General features: G+C 41.5%; 5 protein-coding genes and 1 long non-coding RNA gene across 8 annotated transcripts in view; 1 reads left to right on the forward strand and 5 right to left on the reverse strand.

Annotated features, from left to right (window-relative positions):
- The window catches only part of hoxa3a (homeobox A3a), a 31459-nt gene extending 21017 nt beyond the window's left edge, over positions 1–10442 (reverse strand). For 2 of the 3 annotated variants that reach the window (XM_080296332.1, XM_026155377.2), the window contains exons 1-2: positions 10089–10442; positions 3650–3746 (exon numbers count right to left, since the gene is read on the reverse strand). The gene's annotated coding sequence lies outside the window, so the exon portion shown is untranslated. Of the gene's footprint in view, positions 1–3649; positions 3771–10088 lie in introns of those variants that run through there. The other variant, XM_080296331.1, reaches the window with a different exon arrangement.
- Positions 3929–12248, forward strand: LOC145423634 (uncharacterized). The gene is made up of 2 exons (XR_013904693.1): positions 3929–4089; positions 11823–12248. It is a non-coding gene; the product is annotated as an uncharacterized LOC145423634 (long non-coding RNA).
- hoxa5a (homeobox A5a) lies at positions 4987–7360 on the reverse strand. The gene is made up of 2 exons (XM_026155382.2): positions 6260–7360; positions 4987–5593 (listed from the first exon to the last, which is right to left on the reverse strand). Exons 1-2 carry the CDS (start codon positions 6852–6854, stop codon positions 5343–5345), a joined length of 846 nt encoding a protein of 281 aa, XP_026011167.1. The 5' UTR covers positions 6855–7360; the 3' UTR covers positions 4987–5342.
- Positions 10952–14613, reverse strand: LOC113014089 (homeobox protein Hox-A7-like). The gene is made up of 3 exons (XM_026155385.2): positions 14452–14613; positions 12910–13470; positions 10952–12119 (listed from the first exon to the last, which is right to left on the reverse strand). Exons 2-3 carry the CDS (start codon positions 13274–13276, stop codon positions 11812–11814), a joined length of 675 nt encoding a protein of 224 aa, XP_026011170.1. The 5' UTR covers positions 13277–13470; positions 14452–14613; the 3' UTR covers positions 10952–11811.
- A 1796-nt stretch (positions 14614–16409) lies between these two features.
- Positions 16410–19057, reverse strand: hoxa9a (homeobox A9a). The gene is made up of 2 exons (XM_026157029.2): positions 17962–19057; positions 16410–17529 (listed from the first exon to the last, which is right to left on the reverse strand). The coding sequence occupies exons 1-2, from the start codon at positions 18512–18514 to the stop codon at positions 17288–17290; spliced, it is 795 nt and encodes a 264-aa protein (XP_026012814.1). The 5' UTR covers positions 18515–19057; the 3' UTR covers positions 16410–17287.
- A 3021-nt stretch (positions 19058–22078) lies between these two features.
- Positions 22079–25316, reverse strand: LOC113015064 (homeobox protein Hox-A10). The gene is made up of 2 exons (XM_026156979.2): positions 24323–25316; positions 22079–23163 (listed from the first exon to the last, which is right to left on the reverse strand). The coding sequence occupies exons 1-2, from the start codon at positions 25182–25184 to the stop codon at positions 22889–22891; spliced, it is 1137 nt and encodes a 378-aa protein (XP_026012764.1). The 5' UTR covers positions 25185–25316; the 3' UTR covers positions 22079–22888.
- Between the last annotated feature and the right edge of the window lie 1654 nt (positions 25317–26970).

Raw genomic sequence — 26970 nt, forward strand, 5'->3', positions numbered from 1 at the left:
GACATGCATTTCAAGGAGAGCCACAGCAGCAAGGAATATACAGATAACCAATGTCTAACACTGAGTGTAGATATTTGCATAAAACAAACTGAAGACATTTTTAAAAAAAAGTTCAGTGCATGTTGTCATTTATGAGAATAAAACGTGTGTACAATCAGCATATGTTGTTTGTGTTTTTAATGCGAACGAATTCGCTGTCTGTCCGTCATTAATGACTTTTTAGTTTTCAATGAAATTATTAAAAAAAGACTTTGAATCAAAGAAATGTGGAACGGAGCTCATCCAATTGTTTTTGGACATTTAAACGCTCCTATCCTTTGCAAGGCGCAGATTTTTTTTAAGTAGATAAGCGACACATAAGCGTAATGTGTTGATTTTCTACCAGTCAGAATACGCAGGCCTGCAATTGTGTAGATTTTCCACTGATGAATTTTAATTCATTTTTAAATATTTGTGCTTTCAAATGTTTATCTTCTTTTCCCCCTCTTTTTAACACGTTAAAAAGGCACAAATATTTAAAAATGAATTAAAATTCTTTTTAACGTGTTAAAAAGAGGTTCCAGAGAAAACGAAAATGGTGATACATTCAGATTTTGTTAGTTCTTTTAAGAAGAATTGTTTTTTACACTGATTTTATGCTCATGTAATTGATTTATTTATTTATTTAACCTTTTTCTCTGCAATTATTGCTGACTGTGTATAATCAGTATTAAGATTAAAGGAAGAAGCAAGACCTTAATGTATTTTTTAAATTAAAAAATCGACATTTATTGTTATATGTTATTATTCTTGTCAATTGTCGCGTTCCCATTGTGCCCTTACAACTTTCACAAACCGTTCACTATTTGAACTTGCTTAAAATAGCGTTATTTCATTGAATGCCACTAAGTAGACCTTATGAAAAAAACCACTCAAAACTACAATATATTGATACTATATATCTATATATATATTAAGCCGGTCTATTTATGAGGCGCAACATCTGTGCCATTTCAGTTTTTTTAAAGGCTTCTATTCAGTTGATCAGGAAGAGTGGAGCTAAATGTTTTTTAAGGGATCCGGGGGCTCATGTTGGGGGCCGAGGGCCTTCGCATTACCCTGTGACCGGGTCGAGAGTATCAATCCTCAAAATGCTAATTTTGCCCTCGTCCCCAAACATATCAAATGCAATTTATTCAAAGGAAATTCACCAATCAGCCGCCCTAATAAAACGCCAACCACTCAATCTTGTTGCTGGGGACGGGTGGGGGGTCTCCTCCCCCGGTTTCAAACGCGAGGTCACTGCGCATCCAGGGTTCACCTGGAGTGCACCATGCAACATATGTAATGCAAAGCTATTCTGTCTTTTGTGTGGAGAGTCAAGATCGCTATTATAAGGCTGGCATCAGGCTCCGAGTGAACAGATGACGGAGAGTTGTTCAGCGCGTAAACTTTTGACCCCAATTTTTCCTCCTCTTCTGCAGCTATCTCGCTCTCATCAGCCCCAGCCCAGTGAGATACCCCCCCCCCCCCCGCCCCCGCGCATCACTCCATACCGTTTGAAACGAAAAAGCTGATTTTAACAATGTCTACATTTCATGCCATCACAATGATCATTGTCAAAAAAATTTATAAGCAGCAAAGATGCCATCACAAGATCTAAAATGCAATTGTAGCTTTGTGATGTTCCCAAAGACGTAAGATAAATCCGGCGGGCTCCCACTCAAGACTAATAGGGCCGTAAAATATGCAAATCACTCATTAGTGTTAGAGCAACCACAGCAGCCAAAAGTCTTTGTTGAAGGCAACACTGCAAGTTTTCCTCCCACTATTCTTGTCTAGTCTTTTCCTCTCGTGCAGGATATTACCACAGGCTCTCCATCCTTTGGTAATTTCATTTTTACGCATTATGCTTATAGGCAACGCCAAGCAAACGTGTCATTAACGTGAGTGTGTGCATGTGCGCGCTACCGCGGATGTGCCACTGTGGGTTTTTCCTCTCTCTATGCAGCAGGGTGACAGTGAACTTGGCCTAAAGCGAGCTCTGCTGGTGGCTCAGAGAGGATGCAGATTTATCTTGGTGCTGTGGCTGACCTCCAGATGAACCTGCTGCGCTCCCCTCTTTCTCTCTCTCTCTCTCTTTCTCTGCCTGGCAGTATGCCGCACATGGGGCCCTGTCGAAGTATCTCCTTTTGAAATATTGGCAAGGATTTTAATTTCCAAACAGCCTTCCTCCACCCCGTCCTGCTTTATTTTCAATATGTCTCAAATCAAACTGGAAAAAGTATAAATTCGTGTTTCTGTTAGGCTGGCGTTTACTTTACACACGCGTGCAAAATACTCGCAAAGCACTGCTTCAAGGATTGGGAGAACAAAATGCAAATGCCGAATTTTTGGATTTCTTGATGATAATGATGAGAAGAAATCAAAACGATTTAAGCAATTCAAGACACTTTTTAAAGGTGCCAAGATTTTAAATACCTACCAGCACTGGTGAACATATACTAAAGTATAAACGATTTGAAGTCATTTGACGATATAAATATTTGTTTTCGTGTCATAAGGTTCAGAACTCACCGATGAATAAAAAACATGATGAAGGCCTCTGCACAAAAACAGAGAAACTTTGATATTTAAATTATTCAGACTGGCGGACAGCATGACCTTTGAAAACCCGCTGAATCAACAAATTCACCAAAGTTCATTCAGACATTCAGCAAGTTTTTTGGCTGGCAAAACATGATAAGACTTATAAAATCAAAATATTTTCAGTTTTATTCGATTTCGTGCGTATTTGCACCGGAAGTTTCAACGAAGAGAAGGCGCAGTAACACATCCTGTAGTGCGGGATAGGAAAAAAATGAATTAAATGAAAAAAAAAACAACAATATACAGTTTACACTTTCATTTTCAGATCATGTTTCTGTGAATCTGTGTCCACTAGTGACCCGTTTGGCCCCGACTCTGCTCGGACAAAAGATCACCACAAAGCGAGAGTGACTTTTAAGAGGTCATCTGAACTTTTCAACCAACTTGGTTGACACAAAACGGAATTCCTTTTAAACGTGTCCCTGCTGTTGTTTCTTCCCTTGTTGTGTTTACTTGACAGTTTACAGCCTGCCCTAAAGCCAAATACCGTGCCAACATGTGGCGCGCATGCAGCGCTCAGCATAACAACTGCAACTTTTGTTTTAGCGATGGACCCACAAGTTTCAGAAGTCATCAGCACATACAGAATCCAATCAAGCGAGCTGTAAATCTGTAGGCCTGCATTAACCCTTAACTTTATCAAGGAAATCTACACGCTCCACGAGCCCCCTGGAAACTTTCTGGCGCACGCTCTGTGACTTCTCCAATGTAATAAAACGACAACAAGTTGAAGTTTGTGGGGGTGGAAATGGACACAGATAATTATCCAAGATGTAAAAATGGATTATGAGTTACACCACAGATGGAGGGAAACAAGTTACACAGGGAAGGAAGCAATTAAATAGCCATGAGCTGGACCCAACCCTGCGCAACATCTGCCGAGACCAGTATTCAGCACTCCACAACTGACAAATTAGTGTAATGGACTAATAGGGACGAATAGAGGGAGCGAATACAATAATAAGGCTGTTTAACACAGACTGGCTGTTCTCAAGCTACCGTCTAGTCTGGTGAAACTTACCCACAGACGCGGTCCCCATCCTGGAGAACGTCCGGTCCATACTGAGGCAAGACTGAGCAATAGAGCTGGTCTGTACCGGTCAAGTAACACTTACAGCCTGCAAAGAGAGAGTCAGACGAAGCCTCGCCGTCAGTGCGATTATATGTTATGTGCAATATACTGTCAACTCCCCAAAACCATAAAACTTACTTTAATGGCTACCACGTGACCGTTTATGGCCAGTGAGCCTATCTGGCCGCTCTCCGGATGATTTTTACGATCGAATTCATAGACAAACCCCCCATTCATTTAGCACCCAAATGTCAGAGAACCAGAAACGGCCCTAATAAAGTTTACAGCAAGAAAAGTCGAGCTAATTCTCTGGGAATAGCTCGGGAGTCTGTGCGCAAAGGGGACCCACGGCCCCTGAAGTCAGTTAAGGACCCCAGCGCCTGAGCAAGGTGAGTAAAACTGGATGCTTTAATACGAGAGGACCTGTTGAATTCAAAGAGATTTGAGGAAACTTTGCCAGCTTGGTTTTTTCCTGAGAGCTCATACAAGTGGCTTTAAGATTTTTAGATCAACCAGCAAAACTCCCCAAATCTTCTCCGCCATAAAACAGCAGCCCTGAATCTGAAAGATTTGACAAAAACGTACACTCAGTGAGGTGTTGCCATTCCAGTACAAAGTTTATTATTCTGGCCATCATCGTCGTCATCATGAACATCATTATTATTATCATACTATAGTTTGACTTCCAGTCTTTTGAAAAACATTTACAAAAAAAAAAAAAGCTTATCACGATGGAGATAATACACATTGCGATAAGATTTACGGTGGGACCCTAAAAACAGCTAAAACACGCTTTTACTCGGATATTGCGCCCAGATGAAGAACGCAAAAAGAAAAAAATATAATAATAAAATAGTAAGGAAAGAAGGAGAATAAAAGCAGCTCCTGCAAAAAAAAAAAGAAAAAGAAAAGAAAAGAAAAGAAAAGAAAAGAAAAGAAAAGAAAAGAAAAGAAAAGAAAAGAAAAGAAAAGAAAAGAAAAGAAAAGAAAAGAAAGATACAAGGCACAGCTAATGTACATACAAGGGTGAGTCGGCACCTTTGTCCACGTGTGTTCACAACACATACAATAACCACACAAGGCTTTTACTGCTGGTTCTACTTTTGGAAGCAAGTTATCTGACAACTCGGTACAATACACCAAACAAATAAATACATACATATACAGTACATACAGAGAAAAGAAAGGTCAAACACAAATGTAGCTCAACCTGAACCTTCTACTTATTAAGCTGTTATTGTTGAGTGCATCACACAGAAAATATGGATTTATTTGCGCTAGGCGGGTAGCATTTCAAGCTTTTATTTATTTAACTTTTTTTTCCGTCTGAACAAGAAATAATTTAAGCAAACATTTATTTTCATGTCTCTTTTTTTCATTTTCTAAATCTAGACAGAACTGTACATAATGCATTTTACTCACATAAGCATAACCACGGTAGGGATAAAAATGAAATTATATTGTTGGACATAAAGAAGGTTTATAGATAGGGTGACCCACTCCTCTGTCCCTTCTCTCACACAGCCCGCTAAGTCTCTGCGCTTTTTTGGAATAGGAGGAGAAGTTGATATGACAATCTTTGTTTTGTTTTTTTGTTTGTTTTTTGAAGTGCTCTTTTTTTCAGGATTAAAAGGTGTAAAAATCAGGGCCTATAGGCTCCTCCGCCTGCAGCCGCCATGCTCATGCTTTTCAGTTTGTTGTCCTTCTTCCACTTCATCCTTCGGTTCTGAAACCAGATTTTGATCTGTCTCTCTGAGAGGCAGAGGGCATGGGCTATCTCGATCCTCCGCCTGCGGGTCAGGTACCGGTTGAAGTGGAACTCCTTCTCCAGCTCGAGGGTCTGGTACCGAGTGTATGCAGTTCTGGCCCGCTTCCCCTCTGGCCCAGACAAATCTTGTACACACACACAAAAAGAGAAAACAGATCAGACGCAGAAGAATTAAATAATAATTTTACTTTTGCGCCAACTTTCCTGAACACGTTTCTTTCAATTTTACAATACTGTGTTTGGTAATATTATAGGTATGAATGTCTTAATCGCTGCCACACGACTGGCACCTTGTAGAGCTTGAATGGTTAAAACTTACAAGTAACAAGGTACCACACACTTTTACTACTGAGTCCATAGAAAGAGGGTTAATAGCAAAAAATATTTGAAGTATCCTCTTTTTATTTAAAGCCATTTTAAAACGCACATTTAGTAAATATCAAGTGTAGAAAAGGGTCAGATACATTTAACTAGTCTAACCTCGCATCTGTTGCTACACTATCCCGTACCTGATAGTCTAGCTAACCAAATATAAACCAAACAGGTGAGAGGTGCACATAGCGCCACATGCCCCTTTTCCAAAACTACGTTTATTTGTGCTCTTTCTATCACTTTAACGCCACAATGGCCAAAATTTGGCTTGTGCTCATAAAATGTCCTAAATAAGATGATACCACGTCCCTTTTCTTTCTTTCTTTCTGTCTTTCTTTTAAACAAACAGTCAGACAACAGCTTTTTGTTTTTTGCAAAAGATCAAAATCAGTACGATGTCATTAAACAAAGCAGTTTACCGTGACTTATGTGTAGTTTTCTCATCCACGGGTATATCTGAGGCTGTGTTGAGTCGGTTACATTTTGAGGAGTTGTCGGTGCACTTCCCGCGGGCTTCTCTTCCTCCAGAGGGGAAGCTTTGGACACACAGTCCCGGCTGAGCAGCAGCGTGGCTCCATTCGAGTTTGAGCACGGGGTTGAGCACGGGGTCGTTATGGAGTTTTTCACAGCTCTGTGCTGAGACTGTGTCTCGGTCACTGGGGACGAGCTGGCGACCGAGGAGCACGGTAGAGAGTCAGGTGGAGGCGATAGAGACGAGTTCCCGGTGCTGTTTGCGGACTGGTTGTACCTGACAGGCTCCACCGCGGGTGTTGTCGCCGCTGAGTGACTCGGGGAGTAGCCCGGTGTCCGCTCGCTTCCCACAAAGTGTCCGGTACTGGTCCGGCCGACTGTTAGGTCCATCCCGTTGTAGCCGTAGCCATACCTGCTGGAATGCATGGCTGTTGAGTCTCTATATTGCTCGTTTGCCGTACTGTGGTCTCCATAATTATGTAACTGGAAGTCCGCGCCATTGGGATAGCGACCGCAGAATGAGTTCACAAAATAGGAGCTCATTTGTTGACAGTTCCACCGTTTGCTTGTTGTAGGTATTGCTCTTGTTTTTTATGGTTATTTTTAGAGGTAAAATAGCATAACCTGTGTTCTTGATTTGTGGCTCTTATGCTTTAGCGCGTCCTATAGCACCCTTGCACAATTTATGATGAATTATGGAAATGAGTGGGACATGGACTTGATTCTCTCTTACGTAGGCACCCAAATATGGGGTATGGCGAAGAATCACGTGCTTTTGTTGACCAGTCGTAAATCCTGCTCGGTGACCTCCAGAGGTAAACTCGTGCACGCAGGAAATACTGGGTGGGATATAAAGGGTGCGCGCTTTCCCTGCGCTCGTGGCTAGGGCAAACTCTGAGCCGGGGCTTTGGGTGTTTTGGATTGTCGTGGTGCGCCATCCTCTGGTTCAACAGTTGCACTGCGTGTCTGCGGCGCTTTCCGAGGCGTGGGCTGCACACGGGGTCATTCGGAGGTTAACGACCATTGCGGCAAAAAAAAAAAAAAAAAAAAAAAAAGCTCCTGAACAATACAACAAGTGACATGCTGAGAGTGCAATCTCGGCGGTGATAGTGTACAGAAATAATTCGATCAGAATCTGTTATGCATGTTATGATGGGCTATGAGTGTAAACAGTCTGCGCACTTAATAGAATAAAAGCCCATTCGCAACAGAGCTGCGTTTTCTCTCATATGATATAGCCCTATTGTGAAATATTTGAACGACTTCAAGAGCAAAAAAAAAGACTAATGAATAAATGTTTGGGGGAAGAATAAAAGCTAAACATCACTTTATCGAATAAAGCCACAGAATGTGCTATCCGAGGCCTGATTTTTACGCCACTTTGAAAAATTAATAACTATAAATATGGGCTTTATATGAACACACGAATGTCGTTTATAAGCAGGTTAAAATATATAACTATGGGCCTCCATGGAACAGATGCTCAGATGATAGCTATTACAATCCTTTTGCGCCAAACCCGATGTTATTTTGCTCTTATTTAACGGCGACTCCTCTGCTATATTGACCTTTAAACAGTCAATCATGCCAAGCTGCAGTTTCTCGTGTTTTTATTTGTTTACATATAAGCTAAAGATTGATTATTTCTTCTTTTTTATAACATGAGAAACTACAAAGCCCGGGGCTTTGCTAAGTATGACTTTTGAATTTAATGAAATTAGTGGAGGGGTGGAAAAAATAGACTTTATTGCAAAAATGACACGGTGAAAGGATTTGCTGCTTAGGAGTGAATTTGATGCTTTTTAAGTCCTCGAAATGTAGAATACTCAATCAAACTTTAACATTATTTTGCGAGTGTGGTGAAAGCTGAACTGCATATTTATATTTTTAGGGGTTAATACAAAAAGCACATACGTATTTACGATGACAGAGAAAAGGCGATCTTGAGATTTTCTCGTCATTTGTGCCACTGTGATCATTAAAAAAATTCCCAAAACAATTTCTCAACACAACTCTGCAATCGATCAGTTAAACCGTCAAAAATATTATTGATAATAAACAATAATGTTATTTTTAGATATGTTAGAAGCTATTCCCTGCAGCAGTTATGTATCATTGCTTAATAAACCCCAGCCGATTCACCATTTGAAAACGGTTCGTCAGCTTTGGACTTTCTTTCAAATTAATTCACGAAGGAAATCACAAATTTTAAAAGAAGCGTAGCAGGCATGGCGCAGTCAGGCGCTTCCCGTTTGTTTTACTCCCTGTGGAATTTTTATGGCACCTTCGTCTCTCAAAGGCAGTGACTTGTCCTAAGGTTTCCTCCACATGCCGTTTCCCCGGAGCAGAGCGTTTGACCAGCACAAGCCCATTCCTGTGTTAGGATTGACAGGAACAGTGAGATGGATTTATTCAGTCCCAGGTATGTGTGTGGAAGAGAGAGTGCGTTAACACACTCCCAGAAGGCACGACTTTAGGAAGGGTGAATACCGGGCTCCTACACACCCAGTGTGGGCCCACAAGGAGAGGAGCGCTATGCGCGGAGTTTGTGTTGGTTAAACAGTCGAGCAACAACAGCTGATTTATGGTTGGCCAATGGCAACAAAGTTCCCACGAAAATTACTTCTCTGAGTTGAGCCAGGGACACACCCAGGAACTAAAACACAGGCATCGAAAAGAAAGGAGAGCAACGGAGTGAGTGCGCGCTGGTGTCTGACTTGTCGGGTTGAGAGAGGGGTGAAGGGGGTACGATGGTCACTGGTGAAGGGAGGGGGCGGTGCTATCCGACTTTGCAGACACACACACGCACTCGTAGTAGCTTTTGAGAAAACATTTAAAATCACTTTCTTTTTCGTGGCCTATAATCCACGTGTTACCCCAAGAAATTACGGTAGTTCAAGCAAAAAAAAAAAAAAAATCGAAAGGAAAGTAAAATCATACTCTTTATGCAGAAATGACTTACAACAGGGAGATTTATCACTGCATTTGATGCATTTAAATCACCCTGTTAGGACTGATTGGGGGATACATTGCATGCTTTTTTTGCATCGATGCATTTTATTAAATATTAATTGCAGTCTAGCAACATACATGACTCTCTGATTTTACTTTCGGCAATACCGCTAACAAGAGCATCTATGCAAAGAAACATTTTGCAATTAAAATATCTGATCATTTAAAAAAGCATTTTTAAGTTTAATAACGTTTAGTGGTTGTCATCCTGTTCATTAATTCCATGCACATCACGCTGAGGCCTAAATGCACACATACAAGGCAATAGAATAAAACACGTGGATGCACAGATGTCGACCTTTCTCATTTGCAGCAAAAAAAACAAAACAAACCACGACGAGCTGCAAGCGCGATAGCCCCACTGCCTCCACAGGAGGGCGTCAAAGAGCGCTTACTTTGCCCATCATCCACCCACCCGAAAGCACATCCCCATTTAAATCCAACAACAAATACAATCCAGACAGCCTACAACAACACTAAGATCACTGCAAAAATGAATAACCATGTTAAAATATTAGTAACGATAATAATTATCATCATCAAATAAGAGCTTGTAAATCTGATAAATCAGATTTAACACGAAGCATCAGTGATGGGAATCCTGATGAAGATCAAGTGTAACACGAAACCATTTCTTTCCAAGATTTCAGTCTCTAACCAAAATCAAAGCAGGAGAAACCATAAAGTAAGTTGCTTGCTTTAAGAAGATGCAAATAAGTACATTGTCAACCACATGCACTGGCTGACGAGCGTAAACTGCCTTACCTTGAGAAGGTCTCTGCATGTAAACACAGGGGGGGTGACTGGAGGGAGTGGGCAGGTGCAGTGACAGAGAAAAGTCTCCCGGCTGAGACCCCTTACTTGTTTCTCCATGGGGGTCGGTTCCTTCGTCTCATTTTTCCGTTACCTAGGCACCCAAATGATCCAGGCATGTCTTACTATAAGCTCCTTGCTCGTCGAGGTTCTGCCTAACATCTCACCCCCGACCCCTTAAAAAAATCCCCAAAAGCAGATGTGAGAGATGGTAAAATGTCGAAGGTCGACTGTGAAAAGGTTCCCGTGGAAGTCCGAGACCGTTAAATGAAAGGCTCCTCTATCCCGCAATTGAAAATTAAATATAAAAAAACGGGGCGAAAAAAAAAGTTCATGTTCATGGCTCCCCGCCACGTGACAAGCTGCGGCCAATAGGAACCCGGGCCGCGTCGTAAACTTGTATGGCTATGTTGTAAATTTTCATAAACAACAACGGATTTATGGCCCAGAGCTGGAGGGAGAGGGACGAGGGGAGAGAAAGAGACAGAAAAAGGAGGGAGGGAGGAGGGCAGGTCAGCGTCAGGCGCCATCTTACCCAGCGAGGAGGGAAAGCAGAGTTCAACAGTAATTTCCCTTCATCTGCAGCCTGTCCCATCTCGCATCCTCATAGCTCACATTCCCCAACTTCACTGTTTACCTAACCCCCATTATGGACTGTAACATGTCTCATTACATGCAACCCAATACTGGTCACACTGAAGGTCACATAATGGTAACTGTGAACACAATATTACTCGACCCAGGGCGCGATTACAATCCTTTTCTTGGATGGATATTTTTAATAACACGGTAAATATGGAATGAAACCAAATAGAGAGGGTAAAATCATTTTTATTAAATGATTGCGCGTTCACTTCATTTACAGGACAGACTACAAGCCTAGCAGACTTTGATTGAAAGCCAGCAGCATTTGCTCACTGTACTGGAATATTTCTCTGATTATAAAATGATGGATATTGCCAGCTGGATAACGGTACATGTATTTAAAAGACTAATCTGTAAAGCTAGATATCCACAGTAGCCTACGGCACAATCGCTGACGGTATAGTGAGCGGGTGAGGAATCTGAGGTAGGTTACATGCAAAACTAAACAAATATTTAGGTCGATAGTTAAATCCTCACCCCTAGCAGGCGGATTAAAATCCATGTTAATTAAAAGGGGGGAGGGAGAAGAAGAAACTCAGGAATTCTTTTATCAAAATCAGTCAAATAAAACATTTGCCTTTACCGGTTCAAAATAAGGCACATCAATTGTATGGTAGAAAACAGGAAACCATCAATTAAATCACCAGCTCAGTTCGTGTTTACATTTCCGTGTCAGTTTTTGAAAATTATAAGGTAAATACTAGGTCGTTTTTTGCTGAAGGAATGTTAACTCAGTAGTAGTTTTCTGTAGTCCAAAATGTGCCATATTTGTAGTACTCCTATGGGATATATGCGGAGGATATAAAAATACAGGCTAGTTAGGGTAGGTAGTTAGTATTTGTCACGTGAAGCATTTTTAGTGCTGGTTTAAATATGAAATCCAGAAGAGCAGTGTAGTGTTTTAATGTGGATTACTGTCAAAAGAAGACTTAGTGCCTAAATGTTATGTCAGAAGTTATATTCGATGCATACCAACACAATATTTAACACATTATATTTCTTTATTTTGATTTTCTGTCCGTCTCTTCTGTTACTTTTCAGTTGTTCCTGAGTCAACACGGCCGCTTTGGGTCTCTTCACTTTTGGGTTCCCTGCCTTCCGACGGTGCCTGACTATCACGGTGCTGTTCCTCGTTGCTCGGCTCGTCCTTGTGGTCCTTCTTCCACTTCATCCTGCGGTTCTGAAACCAGATTTTGATCTGTCTCTCTGAGAGGCAGAGGGCATGGGCTATCTCGATCCTGCGTCTGCGGGTCAGGTAGCGGTTAAAGTGGAACTCCTTCTCCAGCTCCAGCGTCTGGTGTCGGGAGTAGGTCTGCCGTCCTCGCTTTCGATTTGGATCTGTGGAAGATGAGATGCGTGAACAGAAATAACGTTATTGTAATGTGGGACTGTATTTGTATTTTTTTAATTAAAATGTACTTAAAATTGGATCTTACAATAAAAACCAGCAGATTTAAATGTCTATAATTCATTTGTAAGTGCATATTTAATTGCAGCCTGTAATTACTCAATTACCACCTGCACACACGCATTCGCTAACACAACTTTTTTTTTAAAGCATCTTTGCAACAATTTAAAGTGGCCCTGCTGGGGTGTTTGGTTCATGCCTCCTTTGATACTCTGCATGCCTTTCCAATTAAAAGCCAGCCAGGCTCTACACACCGAAGAAACTACTTACAGCTCCCACTTCAAAAAATATTACTATGTTTCATTTTCATCTGACTTCCCCGTGTAGCGGCCAGTAGTGGCGCATATTGATCCAGGTTTCTGAAAATACCAGAGCCTCTGCAATGCAGAACCAATTAGAAAGGGGCTGCAGAGTGCAGGAGAGCTGATTTACACAACAGGCCGGTCTTTTTTTACAACCACAAAGGGGAGAAGAGGCTGTAAGAGTAATAGGAGTGCAGAGAAAACCCCCAGCGGCAAGGTCTCTGCGTACTGAACACACGCAAGCGCTGGCCAAATGAATTTATGGCTGCAGAACTCATTAGTTGCGCAATAAAAGTTTTACGATTCTTTCCATGCAACACCAATGGCTTCACGAAATTAATTGAACCACTAACGGCCAGTCTAAGTATCACAATGTTTTGTAAGCGCACTGACCCGGGGGCTTTGAAACAGCACATACCTGATACTCGCATCCAGGGGTACATCCGGTGTTGTTTGTCCGGCGACGAGGTTAGGGGTTCAGTCCCAGGGTGACAGCAGCTGTCGCTGAACAGGCGGCTCTGGTCAAACGGGCTGCAGTTTGACGAGTGTGCGTCCTGCCCCTGGCCATAGCCGCAGGTAAACACAGTATGGCTCTGGTACACTGTATTATTAACGCTGTAAACTCCAGAGAGGGATGGTGCAAATGCAATGGCCGCAGAAGTCCGAGTAGAGCTATGGTCGTCCCCACGGGGTCCGATGCCGCAAGAAGCTCGTTCCACGTTTGGGAACAGGGAACTGCCCGTCGTAGATTTGCTAAGAAGACCATCCACATAATAAGAACTCATATTTTTTTCTCTCTGATTTGTTGGCCCAGAATCCTCAGTGTCGTTTTTACGAGGTAGTGTGATAGATGACAGCAATACACCCTAGATTTACACCAAACCCCATTTTTACTCTGGACCAAAGAACTCACCCATGTGACCCCGGCCTGGTCGCTCTCGTCCAATCAGCAGAGACGTGGTTTTATTATGGCACAGGACTGCGGAGTAGCATTAACACTTCAGACACATAAACACGCACACAGATATAAACACACATGCAAGAAATTCACACGGTCCCGATAAGCCGAGGGTAACTGGCTGAATTTAATTCTCATGGGTTTGTTTCGCCATATCATCACTAATCATCATTTTATAAGCTTTCTGCTTCCTATTTCAAGTACCTCAGTGAATCTATCTATCTATCTATCTATCTATCTATCTATCTATCTATCTATCTATCTATCTATCTATCTATCTATCTATCTATCTATCTAGTAGTACTTAAAGAAATATTTCTAAAAGTATAGTATACTTATAGAAATAGTTTTTGATTATCTACCACATAAAAACATCTGTATATTTTCTTTTGATCTTACAAAATGGCTCGTGCCATTAAAACATATTTTCACAAGTTAGTTTTCATTATATTTGTCTATCCGTGCAATATAACCGGTTATTATTATTATTATTATCGTTGTTGTTGCTGTTGTTTTGTTATTGTTGGTAAAATTAGATTATATTGTTACCATAAATGGGCAATAAATTACCACAAATCATGCTTGAAAAAATATTAATAATACTAAATTGAAAATATTTAGATTTCACTACTTTACCTTAAATAATTACGATTACCGTCTATAATAATGATCAGTAGTAGTATTAGTAATATTACGTTTTTAATTATTTAACTTTACTAATATCATAATGTAATTATTAACTAATATTGTTTTAAGGTAATAGTTTTGTTATTTTTAGTAATATTTTAAGTAATAATAATAATAATAATAATAATAATAATAATAATAATAATAATAATAATACGGATTGTAAATTTAATTATTCCGTGTGGAAAAAATCACATATTATATCTTATTTTAAACATATGCATTTTTGAAATAATTAATGAACAATTGAGCGGGAGGATGCAGATTTTAGCAAAGTCTTGCTGTTAAACTAATTATTTAATTTAAGGCGTTTACCTTTAAATACGACAACAGGACGACAAGAGTGAACACAGCGACTACTTGGGTGTGCAAGCAGTAATCCAGCAGCCACAGGCTTTTTCATTCCTCCCCGCAGAGCTGCAGGTTCATGAAGCAGCTTCTACACTGAGACTGTAAAAAGGTGTGAAATTATTCCTCTGGACTCTTAAAATGTTGCTACAGTTTGTTCCCAGTGCAGGCTCATTAGGGAGGGGGTGTTACAAAAAGCAGAGGGGTGATGTAGAACAGTGTCGCCACCCTCTGGTGATTCGTGGGGATTGCAGCGTTGGGGAGGCAGCACTGCGCAGGCGTTGTTATTTTAATGCTGAATCCGATAGAATGCAGCAGATTAAGGAAAGGAGGATGTCACGGAGGTGACGTTTCGTTTATGTTGGGTATGATTTGGAGAAATGCTCCGGTGTTGCAACATACTCGTGTTTATAGACACAAGTCTCACTGCTGTGTCTGAAACTAGCTGTTCACTTTATTGCTACCTTTTCCTTTAGGAAGGCCCGGCAAAGGAGCAAGGGGCGGAAGGTTCCCAGGTAGAAACAAAGGATCCCTCCAAATGACCGTGAGTCCTGCGCGTCCCCGTCGAGGAGAATCCAATAAAACTGATCATTTCCGCTCGGGCCTTTTGTCCAGACCACAGTCTCACAGAAAGAGAAGAAAAAAACAAATGGGTGCCATTCTGGAAGCGGCCTAATTGTGTCTGGACGGCCATAAAGCCATTAAAACTGGAATGCCAGACAGTATAGCAGACCAGGCGTTTTATTGCACTGTCTCTGGCCGAGTCTTTGAAGTTTGGGTCCATCTGCGTCCCCCCCCCAACGCGTCACAACAGCACTCCAGTTGTGGACTAAAGGACGACTTAGCCTCCAAGCAGCATAATCGATAGTTTCTGTACAGCCCCTTAATGAAAGCTGAATTACCTGCTCCTCCTGTCTTTGATCGATCAGGACACCATGCAACTGTAGCTCAGATCGGATTTGCTGGTCTCTTTGTGTCAAATATTTTCTCCAGCATGCAGAGACTTGAACCAGTCTTAACACTAAAATGAAGGGGCCATATTTTAAACTAGACCTACACCATTACTCCAAAGCCAGTTGGACAGTTTGACCTCAAAATGTGTGTGTGTGTGTGTGTGTGTGTGTGTGTGTGTGTGTGTGTGTGTGTGTGTGTGTGTGTGTGTGTGTGTGTGTGTGTGTGTGTGTGTGTGTTTAAACAAATTCCTAAATTTCCAAAATACATTTAAAAAGATGCGGGGTTTTTCCTCTTCTTGTAAATTGTTTAGCGCCGTCTGTGATGGCTCATGACAGATTAGCCTAAGCGCCCTTGTCAAATCTGAGCTGAGGAGAAACACATCGGCTGTATTATTTTGGGCTTCAGCAGTCGAAGCCCACGGTGTCTTTTTTGTTTTGTGTCCTCTCGCCTCGCAGCGCTTTGCACCCCATAAAAGGTTATAGCGGTAATTGTCTTTTATGGCTGTATACAGCTAACAACATCCTCTGCCAAGATGCAGCTATGTCCCCAACACACACACACACACACACACACACACACACACACACACACACACACACACACACACACACAGTGTTCTAGGTGTGTTAGGTTTCACTGGTGTGTGTGGGGGTACACACTCTTTTTTTTGGGTGGGGGGGGGGATTGTTTTTTGTTTTTTTGCTTTTTACAAATTAAAAACATTTAAGCAAACAAAAAGCTCATTTTCACTAAGTATGCAATCATCCAAATATAACTGATTATCATTACTCTATTTTTTGTTTCTGTATTTTCACGTGTCATAACTTTTGGCAGCGCAAACCAGCGCCAGCTCAGGCTTTTTTGTTTGTTTGTTTTTGCGTACCAAGAATTCAGAATTTCAAATATTATGAAAGCATGAAATGCAGACTGGCGTGGGGGTGCAGTGAGATATGAATGTAAGATACTTGTAGTCGCAGATATAATTTGTTTTATTCAATAAATAAAGTACAAATTACATTTGTGAACCAAAAGTCAGACGGTCAGCACGACCGCGAGGTATTAAAAATGAGTAGCTAGCCTACAGTGTTTTCTTCCATTTGCACTCACTAACAAATATTACGCTCTTTGAAAATGACTCCCTGAAATTCAGTCACACGAATCCAGTAATGCAAACAAATCTACTACAATCCACCACTGCAAAACAAAGGTCAATGTAGGTATGTAGGTAGTTGAAAGACATAGGTAGTCAATCATGTTATGTAATACAACTTCTAGCCTATCATATATATACTGAAATTTCGTGAGAGTTCTCAGGAGGTTCCTTGTATTTATGCGCCTATTTTACTCTGTTTTTCCCTACACTTTCTAACGTTAGATTCAAATTCAGTCAAAGGCTTATCCTAATAGTAAGAGAGAAACAACAATAAAATACTTTTTTTTTTACAAACTATACGCTCAGTTGGCTCTGAGACAGACAACAAATATAGCTACAATCCGGAACACAGAGAGCTAGAAACAGTCGTACACAAACAAGCACAGGGGCAAGGCCAACTAATACACTTTAACGAGGTATTAATTCAAAGCAGCACGAGAAAAGAACAAGTTAAAAAAAAAAACGAGGGTGCACTGTTAAAACTGTGCAATATAATGGTAGTTGCAAAAAACTAAAGCCCAACATGCTGTTTTTTGTTTGTTTGTTTGTTTGTTTGTTTTTTACAAGACAAATAACCCTATAGCTGTTATTAAGAACAATATGACAATGTTGTTTAAAAACAGGGTCCAGCAGAGTTAAGAGCTCTTACACATCAAGCTCGCTATCAGTCTAATGCTGCTTTTGTCTAAGGTTCAGTCACTCGTCTTTCGGTGCGCCGTCTTTATTGAACTTCTTCATCTTCATCCTGCGGTTCTGAAACCAAATTTTAACCTGTCTTTCGGTGAGGTTTAGCAGCCTCGCCACCTCGTACCTACGGTCTCTGGTCAGGTAGGTGTTAAAGAGGAACTCTTTCTCCAGCTCCAGGATCTGGTGCTTGGTGTACGGACAGCGCTTTTTTCTTGTGGCACTCGCGTGGAGCCAGTTGGACACTGGGTTATCTGAAAAGAGTGGGGTGCGACACTGGTGTGAGGTCCTGAACTTCTGACTAACCATATATATATATATATATATATATATATATATATATATATATATATATATATATATATATATATATATATATATATATATATATTACAAATAAGGTAAAAGCGTAAAAGCGAATGTGCGCCTCTAAATTCTGCTATATCCACAGCTCTACAGCTCCCCGTCCATGTTTTGTCCCTTCTGCCTCCCTCGCTGCTCACGCTCACTTTAAAGGCTGCAAGAGGTTATCTAATACAGCAATGTGAGCTGGGCTATTAACAGCCCCCCATAAGGAAATGGCACGTTCAGAATGGCATCTGTTAGGACGCGCACCCCCATAAGGCACCCCAATCCTCACAGCTTCATGTTGTGCAAATGACATAAAAGACTCTGCTTTGACTTACTTGGATCCAGGCCCGGTTTCTCTTCCCCCTCTCCGCTCAAATCCCCTGCCTGGACGGAGAGTTCGTCCTTTTCCACCGGTGATGCTGACGCCACGGTGCCATTGGCGTATTCAGAGAGCAGCAGAGCCGTGTGGGATCCGGGCAGCCCTCCTTCAGCCCGCGCCCCCAGTCCCTCCGGTTTGATCCCGTAGTGATGGGTCGTCGGTAATCCGGTCAACGGCAGGGAACCGGACATGGGCTCCAGAAGCCAGGATTGATACCGGCCATCTGTATCTCCACCTACTGGGCCTTGGGGATGCCCGTAGTGGGAATGATACACAGAGGAGACGGTGGCTGGAAACTGAGCCGGGACGTGGCTCCAAGACGGCCCGAATACCTGGGGCTTGGATGGGAAGGTGCAAGTCCCGACCTCGCTGTGGTCGCTGATGGAGGCATGCTGCCTGGCGTGCTGGAGCCCAGGACCGGAGGTGTACCTCGGCACAGAGAGCTCCTCGCTCTCGGGGAGAATGAGGGAATCGACGTAGTAACTAGTGAGCGTTCCAGATGTCGACATGGCAGAAAAATTACACTTTCACATGTACACAGTCATACAGCGGATGCATGCAAAAGCGAGACGCGCACACACACCACACACACACACATACACACGCAGTAAACCCAGCCTCACAAAATAACAATGTGGAGAAATCAAGTAGCAACTTCGCTCCACGGAGAACTACAGTGGGAAAGTAATGGGGAGACAGGCTGCCATGCCATTGGGTAGCAGACACACGTGATCATAAGGCTGAACAATAAAGGATAAATCAATCCCTACGGTCATTAAATACTCACCCTCTCTCCTATAACAACTTCGACTTTTTAAGAATTATCAAGATTTGAGCAGGAACCACTATGCGAGATGAAAAATATGAATGAATAAAATAAATGACACCGGGCTCCTTCTTATTGGCACTTGCTGCCGTTCCAATCCCCTCTCGGTTATCCAAAACGATACAAAATGTATTTGGAAGCCTTCTTTTACGAGACATTTTATAGGACACGTAAGCACCCTACGATCGCTGCTCACCAAAACGCATTTTAAACAGCACCACATCACAGAAACTTTGCAGCTCAATGATCTGAATAAGACTATCTAGTGAATTATGAATCGTTTTTTATAACACTTTATAACAGTTTTTCTCCCCTCACAGGCCATACGCTTTCCTCTGCAGGTTTTTCTTTGCTACAGCTTAAAGCATTAAATACATATCATAGGCGCAAAAAGCTAGCCAATAATGAAACATACTTAAGTCTATTATGAGGCTGAGTAGTTTTCAGTTAAACGTTGTATTCCTATGTGAGTTAAACCTTAAGCGCAGGCTACATGGAGAATTCTCGTATAGGGTTATTTTTCTACCACAATCAAGCTTCCTGCCTACGTCAGGTCACTGTACACGCTGGAACTAAGTCTCTGGCGCCTAATTAACCTCATTACAATACACGAAGTTTCCATGAAATGAACGCTTCTGCAGGAGTTTGAGTATTTTTTCTCAACAAAGCTATAGTGTTAAATTAACTATGTAAAACTACATCAATAAACGTGTCGTTATTTCTGGAGAATTGAAAGAATGTTTTGTTTTTCAATTTTTTTTTTGTAAATTACATTTTTTTAAAAGAATAATAACAGGGTTTCTTATTTATTTTAGTGGATTTATCAGTTACGCTGTAATAGAATTTAATAATATATTAATTTAATAATATATAAATAATATATATATTTGTTTCTTGACAAATATAAACATATCGTGCCGTGAAGCAGTGTGTGTGTGTGTGTGTGTGTGTGTGTGTGTGTGTGTGTGTGTGTGTGTGTGTGTGTGTGTGTGTGTGTGTGTGTGTGTGTGTGTTTTGGTTTTTAAGAAGAACAGCGAAAATAAAAATAAATTAAATGCATATTTTTTTGCTAATTTGAAATAATCCGCTGGATTCAAACACGCTGGCCAAAACTTTAGAAATTATAGAAGTGGTTAACTAATAAATAATATATGTAATTATTATTTTAAAAAATACCAGAGCCTCATTCTAACCCGTTTATTATTTACACCGCCGTTATCACTTAGTATACGCCTGTATCATCACTAACATCAACAAATTATCTGTAATACCAGCTAGGTGCCAGGGCGTCGGTGTAACGTTACTCTTATATGCAGCTAAGAATAAATGCAATGTGGTGTTTGTGGTTTCCCCCTTTTAAAAAGAAATGGCGCGGGGAATGTCCTGCACCAGGATACATTTAATATGCTGTATTTTCAGGTTTTTTTCCCATATAGAGCTTAACACAGAATTTATTTGTGTTTTTAAAAACATGGTGCTGTAAGCCTAAGCTTGTCGTGTCCAGTAAATCCTAAATCTGCGAATTTAACTACTGCAGGTTTCAAAGTAGCAACCTTGAGTTTTCACATACTGCATGCCCGTTTTTTTTTTTATTACCCGCAAATAAAGTGAGAGCTTGGCCAACTCCCCCACAAGGCCACAGGCAATTCAACACGTAGAAATTATCTGCTCTCTGCTGATGCATCTAAAAGAGGAACACAAAAGAATGCACAAGGTGTCCATAATTTGCTTTCTAGATGCGGGCTATCACTTCGCTGGTACTTGCACAATATTTGGCTAGACATCAAACAAGCCGAAGGGGGAAAGGAGCGGCTGTGCGCCTATTTGTGCACTAAAAGTTCGAATAGACAAACACCTTCAGAGCAGGAAAAGACGGCACTATGCCAATGGCTCTAAGGCTGTAAACCTAAATCAGGGTGTTTTTTCACTCAGTTTACCGCAGGGGCTATTCACTTCTTTTGCCTCTGCAGATAACAGCCTGTCTGGCGGATCTAAATATCACCATAAAGCCCTTCCCCTCCTTTTGTCTGAGCCACTATTGCGCAGTGGAAGCATCCGGTCTCATTGCCCACGGAGGTCGCTGTTGCCCCATTCACCTTCCCCTTCCCCTCCACTGCAGTGGTCGTAACCGAGGCCTTGTCTGGCGTGTCTGCGTCACTACTACTCACGAAAAACACTCACGGCTTTACCCTTAATCCCAAGTCCACAATGTATAATGCAACTCAGCTTTGATCACGTTGATATTCAGCACACGTGCCCATTCAGACGTATTCTAGCAAGAGAAAGAAAGAAGAAGGAAAGCAAAGCAAGTGGGGGACTCCAAAGAAAGCACTACGGAAGACAGGTTGAGCTTGTACACAACTGTCAGCCACCCCTCCCTGATTTCCACATAGGAAGGTTTGTAACGTGTCACCAACACACCGCTCCCCACTTTTAAAAAAAGAAAATCTCACCCTCTTTATCACCCAGATTTGCTTCACTTTCGGTTTCGATGTATGTAACTGGGGCAATTAAGACAGTTTCATGTTGCAGAGTTAGAAATGGACCCCAACAACATGAAACTACCTAAACCACTCGACAGTCGATCCGGGCCTCGAGAGAAAGCACAGCCAGCCAGTTCATAATGCACCGTGGTCGTCGTTTCGGTCATCATGTGTTCAAAAAAATGTACTGAGAAAGCCACAACAGTGTTTGATGGGCTGTATGCACTCCAGTGAACCCGCTGCAACAAGGCGCAAAATGGACAAATTTACAGCAATGAATGAACTTACCGCGATCCTCGCGTTAATCCCAGTTATTCCCAGACTTGAGCAGAAATCGTGTTTTATCCACAGTGTGTTTGCATAGTTCAGTTTTCTAGCTGTGAGCCGGGCCTCCTCTCCGTCCGAAAGACTCTCTCACGACTGAAGCAGCTCTTAGAGGAGAGGGAGAAAGCTCATATACCAGCCAGTCATAAAACTCTACAATAGCCGGCTGGGTATGCAGCTAGACGGCTTATAGCCTAATATCTTAATTATTTCCGATGGCCAGTGCAGTAGTGCTTAGAAACAGTTTGTTGCTCAGCTGCTACAAACACACACACACACTAAAAAAAAAATTAATAAAGAAGGAATATCAAGTGTAGGAGCCTCTGTTATTTTTGAACTTTACATTTTAAAGGCTTATTTCCCCCTCCAGCCTCTCTCTGTCCCTGTCTCCTTCTATAGAAAAACATACACGAACACAGAAAAAATTCAAACGGCTTCGGTTCAGTGCGAGCTGATAATTTATTAAGCATTACACAAAAAACACATTGTCATATGTACACAGAAATATACAAAAAGGAACATTCCTCCTTCACTTTGCAAACTGTTTTCGTGTAAACGCCCTCAACGCGAACGGAGTTCCAATTTATACATTCAGCTCATACATAGTTTAGACTTATAGTACTACATTTAATGGTCACAGGGTGAAGGATTTTTTTTGTCATTTCTCCCTGGTTATATAAGGGCATTATATTCCAGATTGGTTTAAATTTGCTTCGAAAAAATAAAAATATATAAAATAAAAACTTCTTATCATGCAGTTTGAAAATTAAATATTTTTTCAAAATTATTTCTAAAAATTTAGATGAAAAAGATGATTTGCCCCGTCACTTTCCAAGGCGCAGGTCCATGTGTGTGTGCATGTATGCGTGCGTGTGTGTGTGTGTGTGGGAGGGGGGGGGGGGGGTGTTCACTGCACTGATTTAACTGCACTGAGGACACTACCCAAACATACGACGGAGGTGTCGGATCAACAATATAAAAAGAAAATATAAAAAGAAAAACACAATCAGGGGTAAAAACAGAGTCAAAAACATTCAGATGATCCTTTTTTCCTTTTTCTCAGTAGCTCACAGAGGACGTTTCATTGACATTAAGCGTGTTTGGAAATTAAAGGACGCTGCACCCCACGGTAAAACGAGTCTTTGTGTGGACAAGGAGGTGTGGGGTGGCGAATGTAATTTATTTCACCTATATATCTTGTTTTTACATTTTATTTTACTTCTCCTGTGTCATCGTGATTCTCTCGTTCATCACGAAAATCCATAGTTGGAGGTGAGTTCCCGGATCCTGTTTTCCCTCGTCATTTTCTTCAGCTTCATCCTGCGGTTCTGGAACCAGATTTTGACCTGTCTGTCCGTCAGGTGGACGCTTTTACTGATCTCTAGGCGGCGCTCTCGGGTCAGGTACATGTTGAAGAGGAATTCCTTCTCCAGCTCTAGTGTCTGGTGCTTGGTGTATGGACAACGTTTCTTACGGCCGCTTTTTGCTGTCAGCCAGTTGGCCGTGCTTTCACTTTTTGTGTCTCCTAAAGAAAATGGTAAATAAACGGGTTTACGCACTGTAAACATGAGAAACTCCACTGTGTGTAAGAGAGAAAGGCAGACAAAGAGCATAGTTTTTTTTTTAATCTATATGTTTGCATTGCGCTCATATTAAAACAACAGGCAACACTTTACCTTAAATTCCCTATATTTGGTAAGCAGTGCATTTAATAAATGTTTTATGACGTGTTAAAATGTGGATGTAAGAGTTTACTGATGAACTGCATTTGAAAACTTGACATTATCTAAATAGATAATGAGTGACCTTATAATAAAACACGTGGAGAGTAAAACAGACTTAACATTAGCTGCATATTAACAGAGTATAAGAGTGTTATAAACCAAGTCATAAATGTTTCTGATTATAAGTACGAAATGAAAGGATTACTCTCTGTGTGTGTGTGTGTGTGTGTGTGTGTGTGTGTGTGTGTGTGTGTGTGTGTGTGTGTGTGTGTGTGTGTGTGTGTGTGTGTGTGTGTGTTTGATGCGGAAAGTATAGTTTCTTTGTTAGATTCATCAGACTTGCAGTTGACGTTATAGCAACATATGCAAAATTTTCCGCCAATCGTAAACAGGGACACAAACATTATGCTGCTATCATAGATGGATGCAAATTACAGAAACGTTATAGCACTGGAAAAACATAAAAGCCTAAATAATAAATTTAGGCCCTTTTTTATGCAGCAGCCAACAACAAAAAAACAACACTGGATAAAGCTGCAGGTATTTAACGTGCATCGTATAATAAGTACTTCATTTCATATTACTCTGTAGGTTTGTATTATTAAATTTGTTGTGCTTGTTTAACGACAATAAAGAGTTTCATGTCACTCTGTAGGTTTGTATAATCAGGCAAAATTAAATTTGCCTTCATAATCACTGCTTCTCTCTTTTAATTTTACGCAGTACAATTTCTGTCTATTCATGAAAAAATGCACGCTTATTTAAGGGCGTTCCTCCCGCAGAATCTTGTCTTTATAGCATAAGAAACAACGAGATATGCAAAAGCAGTGTTTACAGACCTGTGTCTTCACTGTCACCTCACCCTGACCAGTAAAATAAAACTTGACAGGTGTCATTAAAAAGCCCCACTCTAACTGAACGCTAACAAAACAAAAGTGCGCAGACGAACCGTGACATTACCTTTATTAGACTGTACTGCTCTCTCTTTGTCGTTCTCCTCTGTTTCTTCAGCTGACGAGGCGTCTCCATCCGAGGAGTCGCGTGCCTCCTCGGTCCCAGTCGCAGCGTGAGGCTGCAGGTCTGCGTTTCCCGAGGACACGGGCCCCTCGGTGTTCCTCCCCTCCTGTGCCGTGGCTGGAGCAGAAGTCGAGGTTGGAGGTGTGTGGAAGCGAGCTGGAGCAGTGGGGTGTAGGCCAAAATGGGAATGGGAAGGGTTCGACTGGGGGCCGCTGGAGTTGTAAAGTTTATGAGAATGTGCGTGCGTCTGAGACAAGCGGAAGTAGCCCGGCACAGGCACTGAGCCCCCGCCGCCGCCATCGGTAACTGTACAAGAACTCGACCCTTGGCCGGCTCCAGTTAACCTTGAATATGTGAGATCTTCTGCGGTGGAGGCTTTAGGACACTTCGCCTGCTCGTACAGGCAGTAGGTGCTCTCTTCCTTTATATTTTGCGGGAACGAGCAGGGCGCGACCTGAGGACCTACCGGGTGATCTTGGTCCATCCGACATGACCTCTGTGCGTCCATCCACATTTCCATGGTGGACATGTAAGCGCCCGAGGCGGAAACCACGTTTTGTGGACCCACCTCGCTCCGCTTACCCATACCTGGGAAGTATCCATAGTTGTGTAGTCCGTAAGGCACTTCTGTGGCAGTGCTGTGAGGCACGCACAGTGCGCTCCCGGTGTAGTGACCTCCGCCGCTCTCATTGCGGCCACTGATCAGAGAATCCACTAGAAACGCATTTCCTGACGGGCTGTCCGAACATGACATTATTGTGGTGTATTTTGGCGAAGAGAGAAGGTAGCCCTTTCTGGCTGACATTTCTTGTGCAAAACATGCTGGATATGATTAGAGGCACCCCCTCTCCGCCGAGCAGACTGTGAAACCAATGGAAAAGCTGGAAGATGGGCAGTCCCTCCCACTCTGGGGCTACGTAACGATATCCATCTTGGAGCTGAGGCAGAGAAAGAAGACAGCACAGCAATCAGTGCCTCACCTCTCCTTATGCGCTACCTTGAAGTGACGAGGTGCAACACGATTCAGAAGTTTTAAAACATCTGTCTTTGAATTGTGTAATTCGTGCATGTGTTCTTTAGAAAAGCTTTGGAAGCATTATTTCCATTGCACAAGTACACAAAGGCCTGAAGCACTGACTTCCACTTTCCAACAAATGCAATGCAAATCAAATGTTAGCACAACGCTTAGCTATACAGGACAGTAGGACGTACTATATGTATAACCTGCCAAGCCCCTGAACGATAAAAGTGATGTAAGTGGGAAAATATAAGCAAATAATACAATTTATTATACAATTTCGCTTTAAGCCGGTGTGGCTTTAAGGTGTCAGATCAATTTAAAACGTGTGAGCCTTCTGAAACCCATCAACAAAGACACAAGACAAAGCTTAACGGTAATAAAGTCTTTTTGACTGTAGGGAGAATGCGCCTTTGGCAAAATGTCTTGTTTTATGTTGTCCATCCTGCAGCCCAAAGCAAGTCTGAGCTCCTCTGCAATAAAAACAGAAGTGTTTGGAATATTGTTGCCTACAGATATAGTGATTGCTATCAAACATGCGGAAGATAATGCCTCTGAAAAGTTCATATTTTCATTTTAGTCCGGATCGTTTAGTTGTACTGTTCTAAGTCACTTTGTACATGTTTGTAGCAAAATCACTTTTCACTTGAGAGTTTGGGCAAATATTAAATTCTTGGAAAATTCGCGAAGATTAACAAAGCAGTGCTGCGTGACAAAGAAAACACATTGTCGATGGGTCTGAACGCAACTGAAGAATGCACAAATACATAGAAAATTAATTAAAATAATTAAATCATTTAAAAACCAAATTTCTAAAATTCCCTGTCATTCTACTTTCCATCCAACAAAGCCTCTGAAGGCACTTTCTTAATTTTATATAAATCCTGTGTCCATATAATTTTAAATTTTACACTAAGAACATGAACACGTTTTTTCAATCTATCAATTTCAAATTAGACAACGCAATAACTATGCTCTTTGTCTGTTTTTTTTTTTCCAAAAACGCAAAATATAGAATGTATTTAATTGTATCCAAGCAATCATTACGGGCAACATGTAAAAAGGTCAAGCCTGCGTGTGCTTTTGCTCAAACGCTACAAATGATATCACCATGCAGCACTACGCTGTTTGGATTCCTTTCTTACAAACATTCAAAAAAAAAAACCTCAAAGCGGACTTCAATACGCAAATTTACATTCGTTAATCTGCCAAAATATTGATCACGTTGTTGTGAGGGAAAAGTCCCTTTGCGCCACAGTAAAGCCGACATAAAGCTTCCACATTCACAAGCCATCCAGTTTGTCCAATTTGGGGCAATAAGGTCCACAATAAAACTCTCCTTCCATCTTGTCGTGTCCTTGGCCATGTGCACTCCATTGCTCTGTCTCCAGGTTGAAGTTAATCTTGGCCAGCTTTGCCATTACCAGGCCCAGGTGGCCCTTACACCCCCCCAGTTTGTTTTGCAAAAAAATAAAAAAACAGAGAGAAAGAAAGAAAGAAAGAAAAAAAAGAGGAAATTCGGGAGTTATTCATAAATTGAGCCCATTTAGGTTTTCTGTCATTTATATGTACA

This window comes from Astatotilapia calliptera, chromosome 22 (genome assembly GCF_964374335.1).
Source record: "Astatotilapia calliptera chromosome 22, fAstCal68.1, whole genome shotgun sequence".
NCBI lineage: Eukaryota > Metazoa > Chordata > Actinopteri > Cichliformes > Cichlidae > Astatotilapia > Astatotilapia calliptera.